The 26,042-nt window shown below is 36.7% G+C and overlaps 2 protein-coding genes across 5 annotated transcripts in view; one reads left to right on the top strand and one right to left on the bottom strand.

Annotated features, from left to right (window-relative positions):
- The window catches only part of LOC141453595 (guanylate cyclase 32E), a 126,580-nt gene that overhangs the window by 75,214 nt on the left and 25,324 nt on the right, over window positions 1-26,042 (top strand). For 2 of the 3 annotated variants that reach the window (XM_074126992.1, XM_074126991.1), the window contains 2 exons: window positions 24,776-25,014; window positions 25,643-25,799. In XM_074126992.1, coding sequence (XP_073983093.1) covers window positions 24,788-25,014; window positions 25,643-25,799 — 384 coding nt within the window. In that variant the 5' untranslated portion in view covers window positions 24,776-24,787. Of the gene's footprint in view, window positions 1-13,061; window positions 13,729-24,775; window positions 25,015-25,642; window positions 25,800-26,042 lie in introns of those variants that run through there. The other variant, XM_074126993.1, reaches the window with a different exon arrangement.
- The window catches only part of LOC141453606 (nucleosome assembly protein 1-like 1-A), a 51,222-nt gene that overhangs the window by 12,279 nt on the left and 12,901 nt on the right, over window positions 1-26,042 (bottom strand). The window lies entirely within an intron of this gene.

Below are 26,042 nucleotides of genomic sequence, written 5' to 3'. Positions count from 1 at the left end.
TGTGTGCCCAGAACTGTCTACTATATTCGATTGGAATATTATGAATGATACTCTTGGCTCAAATCACCTTCCGATAATTATAGAATCTAATGTTTCTTATAAAAATCAGGTTCAAGTTTTTTCTGGCCGGAAATGGAACATAAATAAAGCTAATTGGGACAAATATGGTGAACTCATGAGTATCTATACAACCGAACAATTAGCCTCATCTTCTTCCCTTGATTACGATCTGTTTATAGAAAATATAAATAAGGCTAGTGATATTTCTATACCTAAAATTAAAACTATCAAAAATTCAAATTTCAACAAACATTGGTGGAATGACAAATGCAAAATAGCTGTTGAAAATAGGAATGCCGCTTATTTATTAGATAAAAGAAATTCCAATTATTACAATTATCAATTTCCTCTCTTATCAAAGGGCCGCAGCAAAGGCAAAAAAGATAATTAAAGAAAGTAAAAGAGATTGTTGGCGTCAGTATTGTGAGGGTATTAATAAAAATACAAATATAAAGGAGATGTGGCGCGCATTTAAACGTTTAAAAAATAGAAAGATTGCAAATAGACCCCCTATAAGCAATACCGAATGGACCGAAGATTTTATAAACAAGTTATGTCCTCCTTACGTATCTGATGAACCTCTTTCCATTGACCAGTCGAATAATACTCACTTTCTTTTGGAGCCCTTCACAATTAAAGAACTTAACTCCGCAATAAAAACTAACAAGAATACAGCCCCCGGCTTAGACAATATTCATTACCCCATGATTGCTCACCTCCCTTGTGTTTCTAAAAACCTGCTCCTTTCAATGATAAACAAATTCTGGTTAAACGGACAGTTTCCAGCCACATGGAGAAATTACTTAATAATCCCAATCTTAAAACCATCTAAACCAGTTAATAATTATAATTCATATCGCCCCATTTCGCTATCTTCTTGCTTGTTAAAAACTATGGAAAGAATGGTTAAAGCACGATTTGAATGGTATTTAGAAAGTAACTCCCTATTACCCGAATCACAGTTCGGCTTTAGGAAGGGAAGAACAATCTCGGATTGTCACTCTTTGTTACTATCCGATATAGACATTTCATTCACCACTAACAAATCAGTAGTAGCAGCCTTCTTGGACATTTCTGGAGCCTACGACAATGTACATCTTGGTATATTAACACGTAAACTACTTGCCATGGGATTACCTCAAAAATTTGTGTATAACATATTAAATATAATTAATAGGAGAAGTATATTTGTTAAAATTGTTGATCAACTTGTTGGACCTAGAGTTGCCCAGGTTGGTTTGCCTCAGGGGAGCATTTTGAGCTGTTTGCTGTACGCTGTGTATGCATCGGACCTTACTAGTATCTGCCATTCCGAGGTTAAACTTATTCAATATGCAGATGATATTTGTGTTTATAGCGCAAATCAGAACACTACTACTTGCGTAGAAAACTTAGATCTCGCTATGAAAAAATTCTTCGACTGGACCCTAAATAATGGCCTTCACCTTACTGTAGCTAAATGTGTCGTTTGTCCATTTAGTAGAAAACGATCGATACCTATGGGGGACGAAGTTAGACTAGGAGACACTCTATTCCCCTGCAAAATGAAAGTGCGATTTTTGAGATTGTTACTAGACAGAAAACTAAAATGGACCGCACATATTAGTGAACTAGTCGGTAAAACAGAAAAATATGTAAATATACTTCGGATGATTTGTTTTAATAACTGGGGAACCGATCCATCGACCTGCCTTTTATTCTATAGATCTACAGTAAGAGCTATTTTTGACTTCGGTTGTATATTTTATAGTAGGGCCTGTAAAACTAAACTTCAGTGCTTAGACAGAATTCAATACAAATGTATAAGATTATGCATGGGATACCTCAATAGTACTCCTGTCAACGTCATGTTATCGGAAGCAAATGAACCACCTCTGCATTTGAGAAGAAGGATGCTATCAGACCGATACATCTTAAGAACCATGTCTTTCTCTCCAACTGTTTCAAGTAAAATCAGCTCCTTATCAGTAACGGTTTTAACCTTTGCCTACTGGAAAAACAAAGTTACCCCACTAATTGTAGATAGTTTTCTGGAACTAACTGAGTTCCAGTCTGCAATAATTCGTTCTGATAAGATACCAGTATTTCTCGGTGATTATAATTTCTTGACGAAGAATGTATCCGTTGCATACATGCCTGACTATAAAGAAAGAATTCATCTTCAGACTATTAATACATTTCGTGAGGACGTTTCGCACTTTTTACCAAATACTCAGATTATATACACTGATGGCTCCAAAGTGGGGAACCATGTAGGAGCTGCTTTCTACGATCCCTCAAATAATGTTAAAAAAATGTTTAAGTTACCACATTTCGCCTCCATTTTTTCAGCCGAGACAATAGCCTTCATTGAAGCGCTGAAATATATAGAAAAGCTAAACACTAAGAAAGTGGCTATCATGTCTGACTGTAGAAGTCTATTAGATTCTCTGGCCAACATCCATTACAAGTCACACACTTCACATTTTACAATAGAAATAATTAAGTTAATTCACAACAGTAAAGTTCAAAATAAACTACTCAAACTAGTCTGGATTAGAGGGCATGCCCACATCACCGGAAATGAGGTAGCCGATAGCCTGGCCAAACGGGCTGGTTCTCTGGGAGATTTTGTAAATTATAAACTCCCCTTTACGGATATTAGACCAATCGTTAGGATTAGGATGTTAGATAAATGGCAGAGAGAATATGATTCGATTGATAGGCCTTGCATTTTATTTAATGGTTAATATGAGGAATTTTGTAGTAAAGTATGTTAGGCGGTTGTAGGCTAGACCCGCAAAGCTAAGATGTATTGCGGTACTAGTCTAGGCCTTGCATTTTATTTAATGTGTTAATATGAGGAATTTTATAGTAAAGTATGTTTGCTAGTCGCCTCCGTCCACTACACCTAATTTGGTAGTTGGACGTTAAGCCCCGCCTGAAAAAATAGGCAATTACTACTTTTCACTACTTCCTTTACGTTGTAAGAGTAAGTGAAAAGGGCGATCTAATTAAAAAAAAAAAAAGAGGGAGAGAGGGAAGGTCACACAAGTTAGCTGCCAATGAGACCTAGATATAGGGAGGGCTAAGATAATCTGATCTTTAACGCTTGTTTCCTGGAATAACAGAACCACATTCTGTCCAAGGTTTTCCCTCCATTTTCTAATTTAGTAGGATCCTTTCTGTTTATTGAGTTGTCCAGTCCCAGTGTTACTGGAGTCTGTTGGTTCTTTTTAACAAAAGTAAGAGAGATAGAAGCTATAAATATCGCTCTTGATTTACCAAATAGCAAATAAACCCCCCTCCCATATCAGCAAAAAACATCCAATAAAAACTAAATCAACTTCGTTAAAAAGAATTCACAGTCAGACGGTGTTTATTCAACCAGTTCCACAGAATATTAGTTCCAAAGATGATCGTTGATTTTTTTTGGGACCACTCTTCCGCCTAGTCTGTGGTCTGTTTTGTTTTTAGAGTTTCCGTTTTGAACCAATTTTAATTTCCGTCAAAACTCCAAATATTTGAGTCATACTTAGTTTTCTTAAGTAAAGTAAAGTAATTGCCTATTTTTTCATGCGGGCTTTACGTCCCAATTACCAAATTAGGTGTCGTGAACGGAGGCGACTAGCAAACATACTTTACTATAAAATTCCTCATATTAACACATTAAATAAAATGCAAGGCCTAGACTAGTACCGCAATACATCTTAGCTTTGCGGGTCTAGCCTACAACCGCCTAACATACTTTACTACAAAATTCCTCATATTAACCATTAAATAAAATGCAAGGCCTAGACTAGTACCGCAATACATCTTAGCTTTACGGGTCTAGCCTATAACCGCCTAACATACTTTACTACAAAATTCCTCATATTAACACATTAAATAAAATGCAAGGCCTAGACTAGTACCGCAATACATCTTAGCTTTGCGGGTCTAGCCTGAGTCTAAATTTGTATAACCATACATTACACTGAAATGTAACTTTGACAGAGATGTCTACCCCAACCCAAATTTAAATTTATTTCGTATATAAGAACATTATTCCCTAGGTATAACTTCCGCAATACCGGAAACATAAATGTATAATCTATAACATTTATAAGTAAAATTTTCTATTAAAAAAAATAATTCATTATAAGGGCGTTAAGGGGGGGGGTTAAAAGGATAAAAATAAGTTTTTTTTTGTTTTTTTTTAACGCGCTGAAGATGAAAACAACTGTTGATTAGTTAAGAACGAGAAATGTTCAATATTTTTATTGCTGATTTCTTTGTCGTCTAATGGATTTGAATATTTCATTCTTTTATATAAATAATATGGCGTAGAAATGTATCATGTTCATCAAGGAAACTGAAGGTAATTTCAAAGAGAATTCTAATGCTGTGTATAAAGCTAGTTTTATTGAAGATGAAGAAGAAAAAATAAACCGTCTTACGTGGTTTTTCCAAGAGAAATAACTGGTAGGGAAATGCTCACTACAACAAAGTCCTAATAAGAGATGAGCTTTACCACTGCGATGCTGTGCTCTGGAGCTCTTAAAGGGTGTAGCAGGTAAAGTCAGCCATGATTGTTGAAGGAAAATTTAAAAAAATAATTTTCCGGGGCCTATTCTTTTCCATGCTCCATTAATTTTTCTCATTGTATTTAAAATAATAAAGAAAAACTCCATTATCTTTTCCCATAAAGTATTTAATAATAAAAAAATAGCTGGTGAAGCAAAAATCTAAAGCAGTCTTGTAAACCCGCGGCCTAAAATTTGAAAATTTATTAAGTTTTTCCCAACTATATATATCTAAATCATTTATTTAAAATTACTTAACTTCATCTATTATATTATTATTTGAGCAATATCTGTCCTTTATTCTAATCAATACCTCAACACGTATATCCAGGCTTTCATAAAAATAAAATTGTTAAGAAAAGTATACTCCTTTTTCTTTTATTTCAAAACAGTCACCATTTTTGGTCACTTAATGAGTTTAATTATTAGTTTGAATAAGGCGCCAAGATAGCCGAGCGGTTATAGGCTAGACCCGCAAAGCTAAGATGTATTGCGGTAATAGTCTAGGCCTTGCATTTTATTTAATGGTTAATATGAGGAATTTATAGTAAAGTATGTTTGGCAGTTATAGGCTAGACCCGCAAAGCTAAGATGTATTGCGGTACTAGTCTAGGCCTTGCAATCTATTTAATGTGTTAAAATGAGGAATTTATGGTAAAGTATGTTAGGCGGCTATAGGCTAGACCTGCAAAGCTAAGATGTATTGCGGTACTAGTCTATCCTTGCATTCTATTTAATGTGTTAAAATGAGGAATTTATGGTAAAGTATGTTAGCTAGTCGCCTTCGTCCACACCTAATTTGGTAGTTGGAAGTAAAGCCCATCTGAAAAAATAGGCATTAACTTTACTTGATTAGGTTGAACATTATTAAATAATGTTTTACCTCAAAAAACGAAGAATGTTTTTATTAGCTGAATATAAGAGAGGATTCTAATAGTTTTCAATTATTTGAATAAATAACGTAAAATCTGGTTATGTTCTGTGAGAATAGTTATGATTCAAAAGATGCTAAATCTAAACCTGATCCCTTATTTAGATCCAGCTAAATCATTAGTTTTCAGCAATAGAAATGTTAAGACGTGTGGGCTGTTCATCGAGACAAGTTGTTACATCTGTTCTCTTTGTAATTTCAGAATCGTTATTCATCAGCTGTTTATTGAATCTATTGTGCAGCAAGATTTTTTTTTTTCCTTCCCAATATCTATCATGATCTGAAAAACGACCTGAAGAGAGAGTGCTGAAGCGTTTTCAATTTGAGAAAGAAAATTAGTTGTTAAAGGGAGAAATGAAGTGTAATGGAGATAGGTGTTGATTGGCCAGGAAGAAGGATATTGACAATCGTATTATTTAAGTGTCACATTCAGGAGCGGAAAGTGTCCAAACTTTTATGCTCCTAACAATTCTATTTATTTGGGATTTTTTTTTTTTTTTTTTGTGATCTGATAGTGTATCAATAAAAATTCATTTATTTTCTAAGAGGAAGTGTTGCAATCGTGCTATTGTTTCTACCCCCACCACCACCTGATTTAAGACGTTACAAAACTATAACAACTTTACCAGGGAAATCCCTCTGATGTACTTGGCAATTTTTTTCGCCTTATCTGGACTATAGAGATGAACTAAGTCTAAATAAAAAGCAAGGCCTAGACTAGTACCGCAATACACCTTAGCTTGGCGGGTCTAGCCTATAACCGCCTAACATACTTTACTGCTAAATTCCTCATATTGATACATTAAATAAAATGCAAGGCCTAGACTAGTACCGTAATACATCTTAGCTTTGCGGGTCTAGTCTGAGTCATTTTTCCGTCGCTTCCCGTCATCCCAAACCAAAATCCTCCACCGAATCATTGACACACTTCCTTTTATGTTACCAACTTTATCATCCATAATGATCTCAATATCGTTTCCAATCTGGTTACAGCCTTCTCAATCCCCTTGTCAATCCGCTAGAATCTTCGTTATTATGTACCAATCTTCGTAAGAACCATAGGCGTTGCTAGAAGCGCCACTGGCCTAGAGATATCTCATGCAATAATGCAAATCTTTAATTGGGGGGGAGGGGCACTTCACTGCGTCACGGATCACATGTTTGTGTTACTTTTATCTCTGTGATCTATTTCACTCGATTTACCCGGGACAGTAGAGTAAATAAATAAATAATTTCACCGAAAATATTCTCTTTGAAGGTCGACTGAGAATGAAAAAAATGCTTTTTAAAAAATGGATACTGTGTGTATGTATTCACTTGTAACCATGGACGAATCCTACCCACAGTTTCCCCTTCAACTTCTTCCGTTGAATCTAGTAGAACTAGAACAAGAAACTATTTCTCTAGCTCTCCACCATTTTGGGAACCTAGGAGAATGCGATCAATTTACCAGACGCGACAATCTCATCAAGAGAAAACTTTATCTTCCCCCGAACGCATCTGGAAAATCCTGGTTATACTCATCAGCATACTCATTTCTTCCAGAATCCCAGGAGTGGCCAAGAAACCAGGAGACTGAAACTGTATTCATTTAACTGTAGAATTGAGGAAAACTGATTAGTGAAAACAAAAGCTTTTGATTGGAACTTTTATTTTATAAATTTTTTTTCCCCCGCATTCAGTACGAAATACAAAGCATTTGTATTACAGCATGCAGTATTCAAGAACTTAACAGTAAGAGGGGTCGGGTTATATTGGTTGTCATCCGTTGAATAACGGAAAAGCTTTGCATTCAATATTGTATTATGGAATAGATCAATAGGAAATACACGGAACATCCAGTTTTTCCCCTCACGTTTTATCACGTTTTCCTCCACCCCTTTTGGATGTCATCCTGGCCTGTATGGAGTGTTCAATAAATACACAATTATTAAACAATAAATCCGTCGGTATGACGTTTTTCCGGGTAAAAAAAGGAAGCGCATCACAATTACCACAAGGAAACTCTGCGATCGTGTTCCAATTTTCAAAAGGTAGTTCTCAAAAGGAAATACATGGCTTGACATCCTTGATTGAGACGGAAAAAAAAAGTTTTGCTGACATCATAAAGTGCTACGTGACCTTGAACTTCACCTTTACGTTTCAACAGGTAGCAGAAGTGTTTCCTAGGTATTCAATTTGGGGAAATTCTATTGAAAGAAGCGTGTGAATTCATAAAGGACAACAGTTCTTTGCCAGAAGTGCCCAAGTTGAGCGTCTTTTTCCTCTGCTCGTTTTCGCTTCATGCGACCTGTGCGGAAAGAAGGGTTCGATTAAGGGATCAGTGGGAAGCAATCTCGATCTCCCCCTCCTCGTGGCCCTATCCCAAACAATTTCCAACAGAAACGGGCTCTCCTGTCGTCCCAGCACTTCTCTACCACAATCTAAGGCGTCATGCGACCTGTGCGGAAAGAAGGGTTCGAATAAGAGATTAGAGGGAAGCAATCCCGATCTCCCTCTCCTCGCGGCCCTCTCCCAAACAATTTCCAACAGAAACGGGCTCTCCTGTCGTCCCAGCACTTCTCTACCACAATATAAGGCGTTGTCATGCGGCCTGTGTGGAAAGAAGGGTTCGAATAAGAGATCAGATGGAAGCAATCCCGATCTCCCCCTCATCGTGGCCCTCTCCCAAACAATTTATAGGAGAAGATCCAACAGAAACGGGCTCTCCTGTCGTCCCAGCACTTCTCTACCACAATCTAAGGCCTCATGCGACCTGTGCGGTAAGAAGGGTTCGAATAAGGGATCAGAGGGAAGCAATCTTGATCTCCCCCTCCTCGTGGCACTCTCCCAAACAATTTATAGAAGAAGATCCAACAGAAACGGGCTCTCCTGTCGTCCCAGCACTTCTCTTGCCCAATCTAAGACGTCATGCGACCTGTGCGGAAAGAAGGGTTCGAATAAGGGATCAGAGGGAAGCAATCTCTATCTCCCCCTCCTCATGGCCCTCTCCCAAACAATTTATAGCAGAAGATCCAACAGAAACGGGCTCTCCTGTCGTTTCAGCACTTCTCTAGCCCAAACTAAGACGTCATGCGACCTATGCTGAAACAAGGGTGTCGAAAATTGAGTCACTGATGTAACGGAGCCGTTTTTAATTAACAAGGACTTGAGAAGGATATCTGAATTTCCCAGAAAGCTTTCGTCAAAATTTGGTAGTACAGGAGGACCTTATCTTGTGGTAGTAAGGGTGTTCAGCATTTTTGGGATCATCACAATTTTTCGGTAAGAGAGTCTTAGAGGTCATCAGGAGCAGGAGACAGGATATATCTACCTTGGAAGAAATTGAGAGAAGAGTGTCTGGCGCTAATGAGGGATAATCCCTAACTGCTGACTGTCTTGCTCTATCTAGAACTTCTAGGACAGCCCTGGTAGGTTACCAGTTGGGGAATTCATTGGAGAAGAGGTTTAAATTGGCACCATGATTATATAGACTATCCTTAACTGAGCCTAAACGGGATTACCAAGTATGGAAGTCCTTCAAAGAACAATCCCCACCCAAACTCTTTATCTGAAATATCAAGGAGGCTTTTTCTAGAAAGACACTGAGCCCCAGATTGATGTGGACCGAACTATCCATAGATCATTTTAAATTAACTTTCGATTCCTGCGACCTCACTGAGAAAAAAGACTGAGGATTTACCAGGAATGTATACCTCGTACTAAGAACCTCACATTGTTTTCAACCTCGGACAAGGTATGTCCTGGTGGTTCCAGGTGAATTGTCTGGAATTTGGAGAAGAATATTAACCACCAGTGAGGGGGGGGAATAGTCTTAACCACTTTTTTTGAAGTTATCTCTTTCCAAGAAAGTTACCGAAGGATATGAACATGGTCATAAAGTTTATTCAAGTCTGCACTGGTTTGAAACTTAATCAAGAGAGAAATAAATTTCATTTCAGGCACAAATACATAATTCAATTTTTTTTGCACATATGATTAATTATTTATGAAGCTTAAATTTATGATTAATAAATTATATATCCTTTCTTTTCTTTGTTAAACTTTTAAAGAGATTTGTTTTGGTAAGTATGACACAACAAACAAGCAAAGAAACAAACAAACAAAATAGGCTTTGAGCTTTTCTAAAGCAAAAGTCCAACTTTCAGTGTGAAAGTTCGTTAGCAAAAAAAAGAAACCTTTGACTGGTTATAATTATTTAATTTCATATGGTGCAATAACAGCATTGTATATAACCTTTCTAACATTCGCCCACTGCCATCTGGATCATGAAGTTACGTCTCTCTCTCTCTCTCATTCACTCTCTCTCGCGCGCACGCGTTACCAGATGGCGCACAAGAAGGTAACTAGTCTTTGTATAATTTATTTCTACCTACTGCAAGAGTTTATAAAGTAAACGTGGCTCTTTTATTTGCGCAGCCCTTTTTCTGCAAAAGGGAATTTTAAATTTTGGAACCCTATTCCCTTAGAGGGTTACATGTTTTAATACTAGACGAATTAATTAATTTATTATTATTTTCTTTTTAAGAAAAACAAGAGTTCGAACTGGGGGAAAAAATTTCACATTTTGAGTTCCTCTGAGACGAAAAAACAGTTTCCTGTGTGTGTGCCTTGAAAATTCAAAAATAACAGAAAATCACAGACTGTACATTCCCTTTGAGAAAAATTCCATCAAAGTTTGTAGGAGAGGTTTCCATGTAATGCTATTTTACTGCAATATTTTTTTTTTCAGGCGGGTTTCACGTCCAACTACCAATTATCGTGCCGTGGAGACGGAGGCGATTAGCAAACATACTTTACTACAAAATTCCTCATATTAACACATTAAATAAAATGCAAGGCCTAGACTAGTACCGCAATACATCTTAGCTTTGCGGGTCTAGCCTATAACCGCCTGACATACTTTACTATAAATTCCTCATATTAACCATTATATAGAATGCAAGGCCTAGACTAGTACCGCAATACATCTTAGCTTTGCGGGTCTAGCCTATAACCGCCTAACATACGAGTACTTACTACAAAATTATTAAGTAATAAATTTACTTTCACTTTCTCAAAAATGACTTCTTAGAAAATACGTAGTATATACTTTACATAAAATGAAAAAGAATATTCCCTTATTATATAAAAAATAAACATTTTTTTTTTTTTTTTACGTTCCCAAGGGAGACAGAATTAAATAAATAGCTTCTTTTTAATAAATATTTCCCAGTAAAATAAAAAATAAATCGTGCTAATGAACCAGGTTGTACGTTTCGTATTGTAAAAAAATGAATCAAGTTTTAGTAGACCGGAAACAAGAAATTGTTTTTTTTTTTGTGATACTACTAATAGACAAACAAAAGATGTTAATTAAGAAAAATGTTTTTATTATGAAAAATTAAAAGAAAAAAGGAAAATTAAAGTTCAGTCAACATCATTTACATTTTTTTTTCTTTTAATTAAGTTTAAAAAATAACAAACAGCAGATAATGGACACGAGGATCAACCCAATTTTCCAGAAAATATTTTCTTCTGCTTTTCTCTCTACATTATTTTCCTCGTTAGTCTCTCCCTCATTTATATATAAATGTATTTTTTTTATTAAATTAACTCAGCCTCTTGTTTTTTTTAATAACTAACATAGGTTTTACGTCACACAAACACACGCACAGACGCACAAAGAAAACTATGACGACAAAAGTTAGTTTTCCTAATTGAATACATTTTTCCTTGAAAGTCTTCTGGCAATTGATTGTAATTTGACTCTAGGAGAGGGATATGCTGACGTAGTAATTGTGTTGGCTGTGGCTAATTGTTAGGAAGCTGGGAGAAAATGATCTATTCAACTACGGGTACAATGAACATTCAAATGTCGCGGCTCGCTAGGTAATTTCTTGGCTAGTTAAAAGCTTCGAACACAGCTGAACTTCCCCAGACAAGGCAAAAAAATTAAATAATAATTATAGTAATAATAATAATAATAATAGTAGTAGTAATAATAATAATAGTTGTAGTAGTAGTAATAATTTTTTTTTTTTTTTTTTTTTTAAGGGGGTAGGTGAAATGCTTCTAACGCACATACGTGCCGGACTCCCGCCAAGGCAGCCTACCGGCTAAAACACCTACCCCGGCACCAGGCCTAGCCTGGATTCGCTTATGCAGCACTACATCAGGCTAGGCCCCTATTCTATCCCCAATCAAGGGGTCCTCCCTCCAAACTCGACCAGCTCCCTTTGTTTGGCACTTAACACCTCCCTAATGAAGCGTGCCACACATGCCAAACTGCCGCCTACTAGTGAGCATAGTCGGTATTATCCCCGCTGGGGTAATATGCCCGACATATTGCTCCAAGTCTCTCCTGAGGCAACCCCACCTCTCACACACAAAAAAGGTGTGGTGGGCATCGTCTAGCATTCCCGGACAATAGCCGCACTCACCACTGGTCCTCTTCCCTATCTTCCTTAGGAACTCACAGAAATACCCGTGACCACTAAGGAATTGGGTAACGAAGTAATCCATTTCGCCAAAGGACCTCCCTATCCATGCACCAACATCTGTGATAAGTGCTGGCCGTCCATCTACCTCTTGACTCCTCCTCCCAAGAAGACTGCCACTCCAACACCGTGTATGCACGCTCCTCCCTGGAGACCGCTACTTTATCCACTTCGTGCCTTCTAGCGTAAACTCTCCTTCTTTCATCGGCTAGAAGTGCAATTGGGATAACTCCCGCTATAACCAGGACCGCTGGCTCCGAAACAGTCCGGTATGCCGAGGCTATCCGTAGGGCACCCAGCCTCTGTACCCGTGCCAGTCTCTTTCAATAAACTTCTTTTCTGAGTGCCTCTGACCATATTTCAGCCCCATACAACAGGACTGAGTGGGCGACACTCATCAGAACCTTACGGGTGCGGGCCCTAGGTCCCCCGACGTTGCTCATCAGCCTGCTTAACCTTCCCACGGTTGTAGACGCTTTTTCCGCGGCCTTCTGAATATGCTTACCAAAGGTTAGCTTGGCGTCGATCGTCACTCCCAGATACTTAACTGCCTCCGTAGAAACTATTGCCTCCTGCCCAAACTTCCATGGGATGCACACATCTATATGAGTAGTAGTAATAATAATAATAATAATATTATTAATATAAGGGAAGGGATTAGCTATGAGGTTAGCATACTGGACTCCCACGCGGAGGTCCCGGGTTCGAATCCAGCAGCTGACCCTTAGATTTTCTCTTCCTAGGAGCTTCTTACAGCTCACTGTCCGGTGATGGACAGTGTTGTCTGTAACGAGAAAACACTGTCCGGAGACCGGCAGTGCACTGGAAAAAGCTCCAGGCGCTAATGACCTCAGCTGTTGATGCGCCAAAAAAAAAAAAAAAAAAAAAAAAAAAAAAAAAAAAAAAATATATATATATATATTATTAATAATAATAAGGCCCCACGATGGCCGAGCGGTTATAGGCTAGACCCGCAAAGCTAAGATGTATTGCGGTACCAGTCTAGGCCTTGCATTTTATTTAGTGGTTAATAATGAGGCATTTATAGTAAAGTATTTTAGGCGATTAGATGCTAGACCCGCAAAGCTAAGATGTATTGCGGTACTTGTCTAGGCCTTGCATTTTATTTAATGGTTAATATGAGGAATTTATAGTAATATATGTTTGCTAGTCGCCTCCGTCCGCGACACCTAATTTCTTAGTTGGACGTAAAGCCAGCCTGAAAAAAACAGGCATTTCTTTTACTGCAGATGAATATATTTAAGATGCACTAAAAGATTTTTTTGTGTGTGTAATTAAATTAAGAAAAATCAGTACTTGTTATAATTAAAGTTCATCATAAGCCCCCCCTAAGTTTTCATTAAATACTATTGAAACTGTTTAAATGGAAAGATTTAGAAAATGAAGGGACTGGGTACTAGATGGAAAACCAACTTTTCTCTCAAAGTTTTCTTCTTTTGCACAATTTTCTTTCTGTTTCCTACTTTGCTCGAAAACGATTAGGTAATTCATTAAAGTACATCAGACTGTGAAACTGATTGGCAACATAACTTTTCCTTTCATTTTAATTTTTTATATCACTTTTTACAGAAATAAGACAAAACGACTCCTTTTCTATCAAATAATGAATAGGAAATTTTATAAGAATGAAGATATCCTTTTGTAAGAAGAATGTAAAGGAAAGCTCAAAGAGAGGGAAGTAGAGCGTGAAAACGTAAGTGTAAATAATAAGACTGTTTGTTAATAATAAATTTGACTTTACAAATTGGCTGAACAAAGACCTGTGTCAAACCAGAGTTTAACGAGTGTGAAAAATGGAACAATTCTTTTTTGATCAGTTTCTTAACAGTAGTTCCTTACAGATCTTGCCCAAGCAGAGATATTGTGCGAACCATACAGAATATAATAAGTTATTTCTTGTTTTTTCTGATACTTATTCAATTTAGAATTTTCCCAACTTTCTGTAATGTTAGAATGTATATAAATTGAGTAAGAAGGAAAATTATACAAAGTTTTTACTACGGTTTCAATTAGCTCACTGAAGGATATCAAATTAATTTTAATTAAACAATTTTTTTTTTTTTTTACTATTTTTATTTTCTGCCAGTAAGTTTATGTTAAGATTATTCTAGGTAAATTTAGTGCTGAGATTTTCTGAGGTCGAGAAAGTTAATATATATATTGAGATCAAGGCGCCACGGTAGCCGAGCGGTTAAGAGCCGAGACCCGCAAAGCTAAGATGTATTGCGGTACTAGTCTAGGCCTTGCATTTTATTCAATATGTTAATATGAGGAATTTTGTTGTAAAGTATGTTTGCTAGTCGTCTCTGGCCACGACACCTAATCTGGTAGTTGGACGTAAAGCCCGCCTGAAAAAAGTAGGCAATCACTATACTATACTATTATACGAGGGTCGTTTGAAAAGTCCGTGCAAAGTCAGAGAGATAGCACCACTGGCGCGTATCGAGGTTATGTTTAGTTAGTAGCATCTCTTGGAAGAACACACACCAAGTTTCAGCCAGATCGGTCCATTTCTTTGTGTTTGGCATTCGTTTGAATCGAGGAAGTCGAGTGATTTTCAAAAAATGGACGAAACTGAATTTCGTGTGTTGATTAAACACTACTTTGTGAAAGGCAAAACGCCTCAGGAGACTAAAGAGAAGCTTGATAAACATTATGGTGACTCTGCACCTTCGATTAGAACAGTTTATAAGTGGTTTGAAAATTTTCGGAGTGGCCATATGGGCACAAGTGACGCTGAACGTTCTGGACGCCCTGTTGAGGTTACTACTCCAGAAATCATTGATAAAATCCATGATATGGTGATGGATGACAGAAGAGTGAAGGTGCGTGAGATTGCTATTGCTGTGGGCATCACGAATGAACGGGTACATAATATTTTGCATCAACATTTGGACATGACAAAACTATCCGCAAGATGGGTGCCGCGATTGCTCACGCTTGACCAAAAACGAAATCGTGTGAAGTGTTGCAAGGACGGTTTGCAGCTGTTCCAGAAGAATCCGCAGGACTTTAAGCGTCGTTTCGTCACTGTGGATGAAACATGGATACATCACTACACTCCTGAGACCAAAGAACAATCTAAACAATGGGTTACCAAGGGGGAATCTGCGCCAAAAAAGGCGAAGACCGTTCCTTCGGCCGGAAAGATTATGGCGACTGGCTTTTGGGATTCGCAAGGAATAATCCTCATCGACTATCTGGAAAAGGGTAAAACTATTACAGGTGCATATTATTCATCGTTATTGGACCGTTTGAAAACCGAGGTGCAAGAAAAACGCCCACGATTGGCCCACAAAAAAGTCCTTTTCCATCACGACAACGCACCAGCTCACACCTCAACAGTTGTGGTCGCAAAATTAATGGAAATAGAGTTCCAACTCGTTTCACATCCCCCCTATTCTCCAGACTTGGCTCCCTCGGACTACTATTTGTTCCCCAATATGAAGAAATGGCTGGCGGGAAAAAGATTTTATTCAAACGAGCAGGTGATTGCAGAAACGAATGGCTATTTTTCAGACTTGGACAAATCCTATTATTGGGAAGGGATCAACAAACTAGAGCAGCGTTGGACGAAGTGTATAAGCCTAAAAGGAGACTATGTTGAAAAATAAAAAAGGTTTACCCCAAAAAATTAAGTAGTTTTTATTTTTGCACGGACTTTTCAAACGACCCTCGTACTACTACTGAGATCATCACGATCTGAGAAACAGAACTGTCTGGAGCCTGTTCAGGATATCTCGCTAGCACTAAGATCCGGGACAGGTTCGTCTTGCTTTATAGAAACTCAAAGGCGTCTTCACTACTTCCATGGTCTTATTTCCAAATTATATCTCACTGGTCGTCAGTTTATGGTTGAGCCAAGTATATGATATCTTTTTTTCGTATTATTCGTCTTCCTCTAACGGCCTTTTGCAAGGAGGTATCCTGTATTTTTTCCTTTACACCATATACACTGCTGATGACGTAATACTCACAAATCACGTTACCTTCATTTCGACGACGATAAGGCCCATCCTTTCAATCGATTTACTACACCATTTCATTGATTTCAACCAATCACGTCATTATTTACAAAGACAATACAGCATAACTATCATAACAAATGTAATTTATAGCGGGAAATTAAATTTTATATATCTTAATTACCCCTAAATAAATTTTAAAGAATAAAATAAATAATACTTTGTAAAATATCGATTTGTTAAACATTATTAATTTGAAAACTAATTTGTAGGTAACTAAATTAGATTTTCTTTTTAAATTTTGATAAATTTTGTTCATTTTGACTTTATTAATTTATTAAAAACAACTGCTTCAACTAATTTTTTGAAAGCGTCAAAAGCTACCTTAAAGTGAAGTGAAGTTTAAGAGAAAAAAATCCAATGCGAGTAATTTCATTCTAAAAAAATAATAATAATAAAGGTTAGGGCTTTTACAACGCCCTTTGTATTCACTGTGTGACAACTTTCACATGTCTTTTATACAGCTTCAATGCATAAAGTAACAAAATGGCCGACCAGTCCCCAATACAAACTAATTCAAAGAGAAAAGGTATCTACGAGCTAGCCCTTGCAATGACCGGGTTAAAAAGTGACAGAATCCTGGCTAAATGTGGGTAGTGTATTAAAAATAATGACGTTTGAGCCAGTAGTTGTCCAAGGATGCTTATTTCCAGGGAATGTGATCCTATTTATTTCCTTTTCAGTTTTAATAACGTTAAAAAGGAACACTGAAAAATTTGCAAGGTTTGTTCCAAAATTACCTACCAAGGGTTTCTAATTAAGTACGCACTAATTAGATCGAAGAATGCTTTTCAGAATCATCCCCACCCCACACCACACCCACACAAACACACTTGCACAAGTCAGTGAAACCGAATGCCCCTTACTAACATCTCTGAAGTTTTGAGCAAATAAAGTCCTATACAAAGGATACAAAATTTAATCACTTCCCACCGGTGAGTAAAATTCAATTGAACTTTAAAAGAGCTTGATTCAAGTTAGAGGGTATCACTTGAAATGAGTTCTTCTGCCAAGCAATCATCACAAGAGGCGTTTGAGTAAGATGGCCGCTTGATGATTTTCGAGTTTATTTAATAAAAGATCAAGAACTGTGAATATCTGAAAACTAAAACTAAAACTAAAAGTTCAATTCAAAAGTAAATTTATAAAACTTTATTCAACCTTCGCCGAAATATAAGCAAGCTGTTATAAATACTTTGTTTAGTTCAAGCCGAGCGGTTATAGGCTAGACCCGCAAAGCTAAGATGTATTGCGGCACTAGACTAGGCCTTGGATTTTATTTAATGTGTTAATATGAGGAATTTTGTAGTAAAGAATGTTAGGCGGTTATAGGTTAGACCCGCAGAGCTAAGATGTATTGCGGTACTAGTCTAGCCCTTGCATTTTATTTAATGTGTTAATATGAGGAATTTATAGTAAAGTATGTTAGGCGGTTATAGGCTAGACCCGCAAAGCTAAGATGTATTGCGGTACTAGTCTAGGACTTGGATTCTATTTAATGTGTTAATATGAAAGAATTTATAGTAAAGTATGTTAGGCGGTTATAGGCTAGACCCGCAAAGCTAAGATGTATTGCGGTACTAGTCTAGGCCCTGCATTTTATTTAATGTGTTGATATGAAAGAATTTATAGTAAAGTATATTAGGCAGTTATAGACTAGACCCGCAAAGCTAAGATGTATTGCGGTACTAGTCTAGGCCTTGCATTTTATTTAATGTGTTAATATGAAAGAATTTATAGTAAAGTATATTAGGCAGTTATAGACTAGACCCGCAAAGCTAAGATGCATTGCGGTACTAGTCTAGGCCCTGCATTTTATTTAATGTGTTAATATGAAAGAATTTATAGTAAAGTATATTAGGCAGTTATAGACTAGACCCGCAAAACTAAGATGTATTGCGGTACTAGTCTAGGCCTTGCATTTTATTTAATGTGTTAATTTGAGGAATTTATAGTAAAGTAAGTTTGTTAGTCGCCTCGTCCACTGAAAAAAATAGGCATAACTTTACTTTAATCTAGTTTTAAGGAAATTTGCACATTACCGATTTATAAATAGAGAATGTGAAATTTCTGACCTTCTTTCAATCCAGATTATTCCCATTTTTATTAACTGTAAAAACCTCAAGAATAATTTCTCTAGTTTCAAATGTTTTGGGAGTAGACATGATTGGTTTTTAAATCTTGAAACATCTTCTTCTCTAACGCTTTTTAGAGTACAATTTAATCCTTGTAAGCGCGTGTAAAGCGACCTCATTTGTGCTCGCCACTAGTACGATATTACACTAACTACTAAAACGAATGTGGTCATTCAGTAACCGTCCATTATTAATATACCGCAAAGCTATAGAATTGTGTGGATAGATATTGTGTGCAAAATGATTCCTAGTATCCAGAATTGATAGAACAACCAATTTATTCATGAAAGTCATGCTGTAATCCAGTGTGACTGTGCAGATATGAAACTGTACATATCTTCCACCTAATATTAATATGTTCTGAACGATAATAATCTTCTTTTCTTTTTTTTTTTAAAGCAATTAACGTAATTAATTTTTACCGAAATTCAGAATAATTTGTACATGATCGCATGTACAGGAAGCATTTTCGAAAAAATAAATTTGTTCAAGAATTCTGTGAATAACAATTCCGGTCGTTTATCTTAAAAATTCAAATTTTGGTTCAATATTTAATGCATTCTGATATTTAATTAAGGTGATCAGTCCCCATTAGTAATCGCTTATTTTTTCAGGCGAAGCTTAACGTCCAACTACGTTAAGGTGTCGTGGAAAGGGCGGAAGTACTGTTATGATATTTTCTAACAAATAAAAAGTAGCCACACTCGGGTTCGAAAGGAGGAATCTACCGCTTTAAATCTGATCTTCATAACCACAAGCCCAACACCCACTTTTTTTGATTTAACCCACCATGTAACCTCAGCTTTCTCAGTCAGTAAGTGTGATTGTGAGATGGGAAGTGTAAGTGTTGTCGAATTCTCTGGCAACACTAAACTTCCTCTGATGATGGACGGAAGTCCGAATACGGAAATGGATGCAATAAACATGCGTGCTTCGGCTAAGTCCATAACTACATTTACAACCCTTAAGTTTGAACTTATTGCAATTTTTGGGGTTTTTTATGGTTGCTCCCCAACACATTGAAGACAATTTTCTAAAAAAACCCAAAGTGAACCACAAAATACGGACATTAGAGAAACGGGAAATTTATTTAATCAATAATTTACGCAAAAAAAACTACCTGGTATGTTTATGCAATGTGATTGGATCTCGACCACTTCCTGTATCAGACGCCATCAGGTTACACACTGATGTCTGGGCGGGTTTAGTATACACCACCACTCAGTTACCCTCGGATATCAGGTTGTGAACTTGTATCGTAATAAACAGGTGTTGAAGTGTTCCTGCTTTTTAAGTTTACTTGTTGCCGGGTTACAGTTCCCGATCGATTTAGATTCCCCACTTTTGTCTTACTAATTATCGATGGTAACACGTTTCGAACCTTTTTAAATTCTCTTACCTCCTCCCCACGCAAGACAGGAACTGGGAACTGCCGCTTTACCTCAGTCTCTACTCCCAGTTATTGCCTCGAATCATATCTTACTGGTCGTCCACTTTATGGTCGAGTCGAGTACGATTTCTTTACATGATATACACGGCTAACCTCCTGTTGCAACCAAACATCGTTATCTTCACTTTCCACGACTACTGAAAGGCCATCCTTTCAATCAATTTGCATCATTTCATTGTCTGTACCGGAAATGTACTCAAAACTTTTAAGAAATAAATTGCCTATTGCCTACACTAAAAGGAAGTGGAAATAATTTTGTGTTACAGAAAATTATCTTAAGAGTGTTTGCACTCGAGCAGAAGGGACGTGTTTCCCGGCGCATTGGCTCACTCTACCAGGAGCTAATTACATCTTGGAAATTGAGCTACTCACTTTGCAAAGCTAGACTTTCAAAATTTAATTACACTATCCATAAATTCTATACTCAACTATACTAAGGCAAGGCAGAGTTCTCGACAGTGCACATAGATGGAATTGCTAACAATGAAAATTTTGTTTTTGGGGTGTTTGAGCAATAATGTTTGTCAGTATGTTCGTCAATGGAAGCTATAAGTTTAGGTCAGAATAATCAGTAATAGAGTGGCAGATATAAGCGAGTTGAGCCGATCTAGATGGCTGTGCACACAGTGTTTTTTAAAAAAAAAATCAAAAAAAGGAAACTCAAAATCTGCTTAGACGGAAGTCAGGAGAAATGAGTCACCTATGTTGGGATGTAAAAATAAAGTAAAGAAATTGCCTATTTTTTTCAGGCAGGCTTTACGTCCAACTACCAATTAGATGCCGTGGACGGAGGCGACTAGCAAACATACTTTACTATAAATTCTCTCATATTAACACATTAAATAAAATGCAAGGCCTAGTCTAGTACCGCAATACATCTTAGCTTTGCGGGTCTAGCCTATAACCGCCAAACATACTTTACTATAAATTCCTCATATTAACACATTAAATAGAATCCAAGGCCTAGACTAGTACCGCAATACAGCTTAGCTTTGCGGGTCTAGCCTATAACCGCCAAACATACTTTACTATAAATTACTCATATTAACCATTAAATAGAATGCAAGGCCTAGTCTAGACTAGAACCGCAATACATCTTAGCTTTGCGGGTCTAGCCTCCAACCGCTCAGCTACCGTGGCGCCTTGTAGGGATGTTAATATAGCCAATTTTATTTAAATGAAAACTAATTTTCCAAACATTATTTAATCAACATTTAGTCGGAGAAATAAAGGAAATTTAAATAATAGTGGGAAATATCCAATCTGAGCAATGAATAATACGGAAACACAATCTTATGTGGGAAACATCTTGAATCCTGCCAAATCTATCTAGAGACCTTAAATCTGATTAAGTCAAGCAAGTCCTATTTTTTCTGGTGGAAATCCTGCGAGAAAAAGTTATTCTACAGGATTTTTGGCGTATCACTTTTTCTTCAAAGGATCGATCTTGGACAGTGTATTCTACATAATATTGAAGCCAACCAAAATTTAGTAATAATTCCACGTTTAAAGATTAAGTCATGTGTTTTGTAACTTTTTTGTTTATAATTTAAAAAAAGAAAAAAAAAGGCGTAATATCTAAACGAATAGGTTTTATCGAAAAAACAAAATCGACTAACCGCTACAGCCAATCAATACTTCGTACAAAAGCTACTTTATGTATCACTAAATTTTCAGTTTTCCAATCGAACTACCACAAATCGTATTTTTCACCTGGAGAATTTGTATACGTACATTCAATTTCCCAGTGAAGCGTGAAAATATGCGTTGCTAGTGGGCCTTGCATGGTTACATGAAAAATTACATCATTGATTTCCATTTCTCTCTCTCTCTCTCACATTCAATTTAAGGCGGATATAAAATTTGCGGCCATTCAGTACCTCTTATTCAGAGCTCTGCCGGCCTCCGGACAGTGTTTCCTCGTTACAGAATCAATCTTCATCATCATCATCGAACAGTGAGCTGTAAAGAAGCTCCTAGAAATAGAAAAACTAAGCGGCCAGCAACTGGATTCGAACCCGTGATCTCCACCGTGCAATCAATTACGCTAACCACCACTGAACTAATTAAGAAATTTTTCAACGGAAATACGTGTTTTGGGGGGTCCTTTTTGCGAAAAAATTATGGTTTTTTTTTTTTTTTTTAAGAAAAATGACTTTATTATTTTGTTTTGATTTTCATGCTGCACTTGTAGATTTGTCATATTTGCTTGTGACGTCAGTTTAATACGAAGTTGCGAATACATTAATAAAGGAAAATAAAGAAAAATGGAAAAATTGTAAAATACAAAAAACCATTGAAAGCTCAAACTTTCCCCTAATTACACCATTCAAACCCAACTGTAACTTAATGGTCAGAAATCTCCTATACCGGAAGTGACATTTTGCTAAAAAAATATTTTCCAACTTTTGGTGAATTTTCTGCCGAATATAGTTATAACGATTTTCCTTTTTTTCGTTAAACATCTGCATCTCATATTCTAAAACATCTACATCGATCTCGCATTCTAAAACATATTCTCAGACATCTACATCGATCTCATATTCTAAAACATCTACATCGATCTCATATTCTAAAGCATCTACATCGATCTCATATTCTAAAACATCTACATCGATCTCATATTCTAAAACATCTATATCGATCTCGCATTCTAAAACATCTATATCGATCTCGTATTCTAAAACATCTATATCGATCTATAGAAAAATTTGTCATGGAAAATTCGATTAAGATCGCTTAAACTTAGTTGAAGGGGGTGGCTTCCCCTTCCTGTACGGCTAATTACTGTAAGATGGTTACTTACTGCTTTTAGGAAAGATAACCGTAATGCTAAAATTCCAAGTATGAAGCCGATTCCAAAATTATCCGGTACCAAATCTACAGAATTTAGTCTTCCTTTTCTGCTTTTCCAAAACTTCACGAAAACACCTCTTACGATTTTCTCTAGTAGGTAGATTTTTCTACATTAATATTTTTTTTTTAAGACGTTCTCAAAACGAATAAAAAAGTAGGTACTTCCGCTTAAATGGTCATTCCAGTAAAATGTACAGTTTTACGATCCAGATTATAGGCGCCACGATAGCCGAGCGGTTAAGAGGCAAGACCCGCAAAGCTAAGATGTATTGCGGTACAAGTCTAGGCCTTGTATTCTATTTAATGTGTTAATATGAGGAATTTATAGTAAAGTATGTTAGGCGGTTATAGGCTAGACCCGCAAAGCTAAGATGTATTGCGGTACTAGTCTAGGCCTAGCATTTTATTTAATGTGTTAATATGAGGAATTTATAGTAAAGTATGTTAGGCGGTTAGAGGCTAGACCCGCAAAGCTAAGATGTATTGCGGTACTAGTCTAGGCCTAGCATTTTATTTAATGTGTTAATATGAGGAATTTATAGTAAAGTATGTTTGCTAGTCGCCTCCGTCCACGACACCTAATTGGTACGTAAAGCCCGCCTGAAAAAATAGGCAATTACTTTACTTTACTATCCAGATAATATTGGTACATAATTAAATGTACGAAAAAATTCAGTGTTTGAAAAACAAAAAATCTACAACTTAAAAACCGTGAGAACAAAAAATACAAATAGCTAAAGGAAGAGAGGAAATCGTTGAGAATAGCTTTCTTGTGTATTCTTTGTGGGTTCTCTCGTGATCGCTTTGTAGACTTTGTGGTTTCTCTAAAAGTTCCCTTCTATTTATAGTGTAGTACTTTAACGATGTTGGTAAAGTTCTTCTTTCTCTGTCTATATATATCTTTACTTTGGGATTGGCTAGCTTTGTACAATCCTAGACCACAATTAATGGGAAGATTTATAGATTGTGCCCGCATTACTAAAACTACCAAACTCAACGGATATATATCAAAAGGAAGTGCTTAGTTTTCTTCAACGATGGGAAATTTATTACCTCAAACAAGGAGGTTTATCTCGGTTTAATCTTTTCCTTTTTAATAAGTTGAATGATTCAAATTAAGATAATGATTGGTTGCTACGTATCCTCTCTTATCCCTCTTAAAAAAGATTAAATATTGTGATTTTGCAGGTTTATGAAAAAATATAGTATTCAACCGGAAATACACTCGCAGAGGTCATCTGGCGTAAAAAGAACAAAAGTTTGGCCTGCTTGAACTGTGTCTAATTTTAAATATGAATCGAATTGGTTGAAAAAATTCAGAATTAAGGAACAAATCAATTCAGCGGAAGTCGATTCTGAAGCAGCTAGAATCTAATTCAGTGGCACTTTAAAATTAGGTATTACTTTTACCACCTCTGTAACTAGTAAAGCAAAAGTAAGTAAAGTACTTGCCTATTTTTTCAGGGGGGCTTTACATCGATCTACAAATTAGGTGCCGTGTACGGGGGCGACTAGCAAACATACTTTACCATAAATTCCTCATATTAACACATTAAATAAAATGCAAGGCCTAGACTAGTACCGCAATACATCTTAGCTTTGCGGGTCTAGTCTATAACCGCCTAACATACTTTACCATAAATTCCTCATATTAACACATTAAATAAAATGCAAGGCCTAGACTAGTACAGCAAGACATCTTAGCTTTGCGGGTCTAGTCTATAACCGCCTAACATACTTTACCATAAATTCCTCATATTAACACATTAAATAAAATGCAAGGCCTAGACTAGTACCGCAATACATCTTAGCTTTGCGGGTCTAGTCTATAACCGCCTAACATACTTTACCATAAATTCCTCATATTAACACATTAAATAAAATGCAAGGCCTAGACTAGTACCGCAATACATCTTAGCTTTGTGGGTCTAGCCTATAACCGCCTAACATACTTTACCATAAATTCCTCATATTAACACATTAAATAAAATGCAAGGCCTAGACTAGTACAGCAAGACATCTTAGCTTTGCGGGCCTAGCCTATAACCGCCTAACATACTTTACTATAAATTCCTCATATTAACACATTAAATAAAATGCAAGACCTGAAGACCGGGTATCGAACCCAGTACCACAATACATATTAGCTTCGCAGGTCTCGCCTCTAACCGCTCGGCTACTGTGGCGCCTTATCTCTGAAACTACGCGATTTGCTTTTTCTTTTTTTTTGCGTAAAAAAAAATAAATATAGAAGAAAAACAAATTCTGTTGCAGATCCTGAAACAGATGGAAATTCTCAACGGATTTTACAATTTGCTGGCAACTTGGGCACTTTTCGCGCTGAATGTGGTGGACGCCGAAGAACTGCTGATTGGCTATCTGACAGGCTCGCAGAGAAAGCCCGGTGACAATGAATATAAAAGACCTGCATTGACTATTTCCGGCGCTATATCGCTGGCAGTGAACGAGATCAACGCCGAACTAGCGGCCAACGGCAGTGAACATAGATTTAGGTCAGCCCAGTCCATTAACTATTTATGAGCTGTTTCTTTTTTTTTTTTTTTTTTTCTTCCTTGATTAGTTTCCGGTGCTGAATTTTTATTGCCAGGAAATGAATACTACACTACACATGTAATTCTGATTTAGGTCTATCTCGCTCTCTCTTTTTGAGGTGGTTGGTATGCCTTACAAGAATTGTAATTATTGGAAGGAAATACAAAATCTCAATTTCCATTTTAGATCATAGTGAAAATTTTATTGCGTCCCTAGTCTTTCAATGAAGGAAAATGCTTTTATCAAAAAAAAAAATTATTAAAATAATCATTTCCGTCTGCCCCATTTTGAAGATGGTTGAAACACCCTCTAAATTAAACTTTCTTTTTATCCTAGCTTATTTTTTGATACCGAACTAGCTTTGATTTTTATCTGTCGTAGCATTCGTCTTATATTAGTCAACAAGTGTAGTGAAAAACGGAAGCAAAAATGAAATTGAAATACCTTCACTTAACAGATACACCACTAACGATGCATGAAAGATCGAAACTAGTTAGGGATACAAACTGCGCACTACAACGGATAAAACCAAAAAAATAAAAAACCGGCACTGTTGACTTAAAACCACATTTTCAATATTTTCTATAGATTTATAGTAGCGGAAACCATGGGCGATGAGCTCATATCGATTCGACAGACAGCCATACTCTGGACGAAGAATGTCAGCGTTTACATTGGACCGCAGGAAACTTGCGTTCACGAAGCTCGATTGGCGGCTTCATTCAATATTCCTATGATCTCGTATGTAAGTTACATTTTATTATTATTATTATTTCAGGCAGGCTTTAAGTCCAACTGTCACAAATTAGGTGCCGTGTTAATATGAGGAATTTATAGTAAAGTATGTTAGGCGGTTAGATGCTAGACCCGCAAAGCTAAGATGTATTGCGGTACTAGTCTAGGCCTTGCATTTTATTTAATGTGTTAATCTGAGGAATTTATAGTAAAGTATGTTAGGTGGTTATAGGCTAGACCCGCAAAGCTAAGA

The sequence above is a fragment of the Rhodnius prolixus genome, unplaced genomic scaffold (genome assembly GCF_049639745.1).
Source record: "Rhodnius prolixus isolate KJV_2025 unplaced genomic scaffold, Rpr scaffold_3, whole genome shotgun sequence".
In the NCBI taxonomy this organism is placed as follows: Eukaryota; Metazoa; Arthropoda; class Insecta; order Hemiptera; family Reduviidae; genus Rhodnius; species Rhodnius prolixus.
The sequence above is the reverse complement of the archived record's forward strand: the minus strand, read 5'-3'. Positions and strand labels throughout refer to the sequence as shown.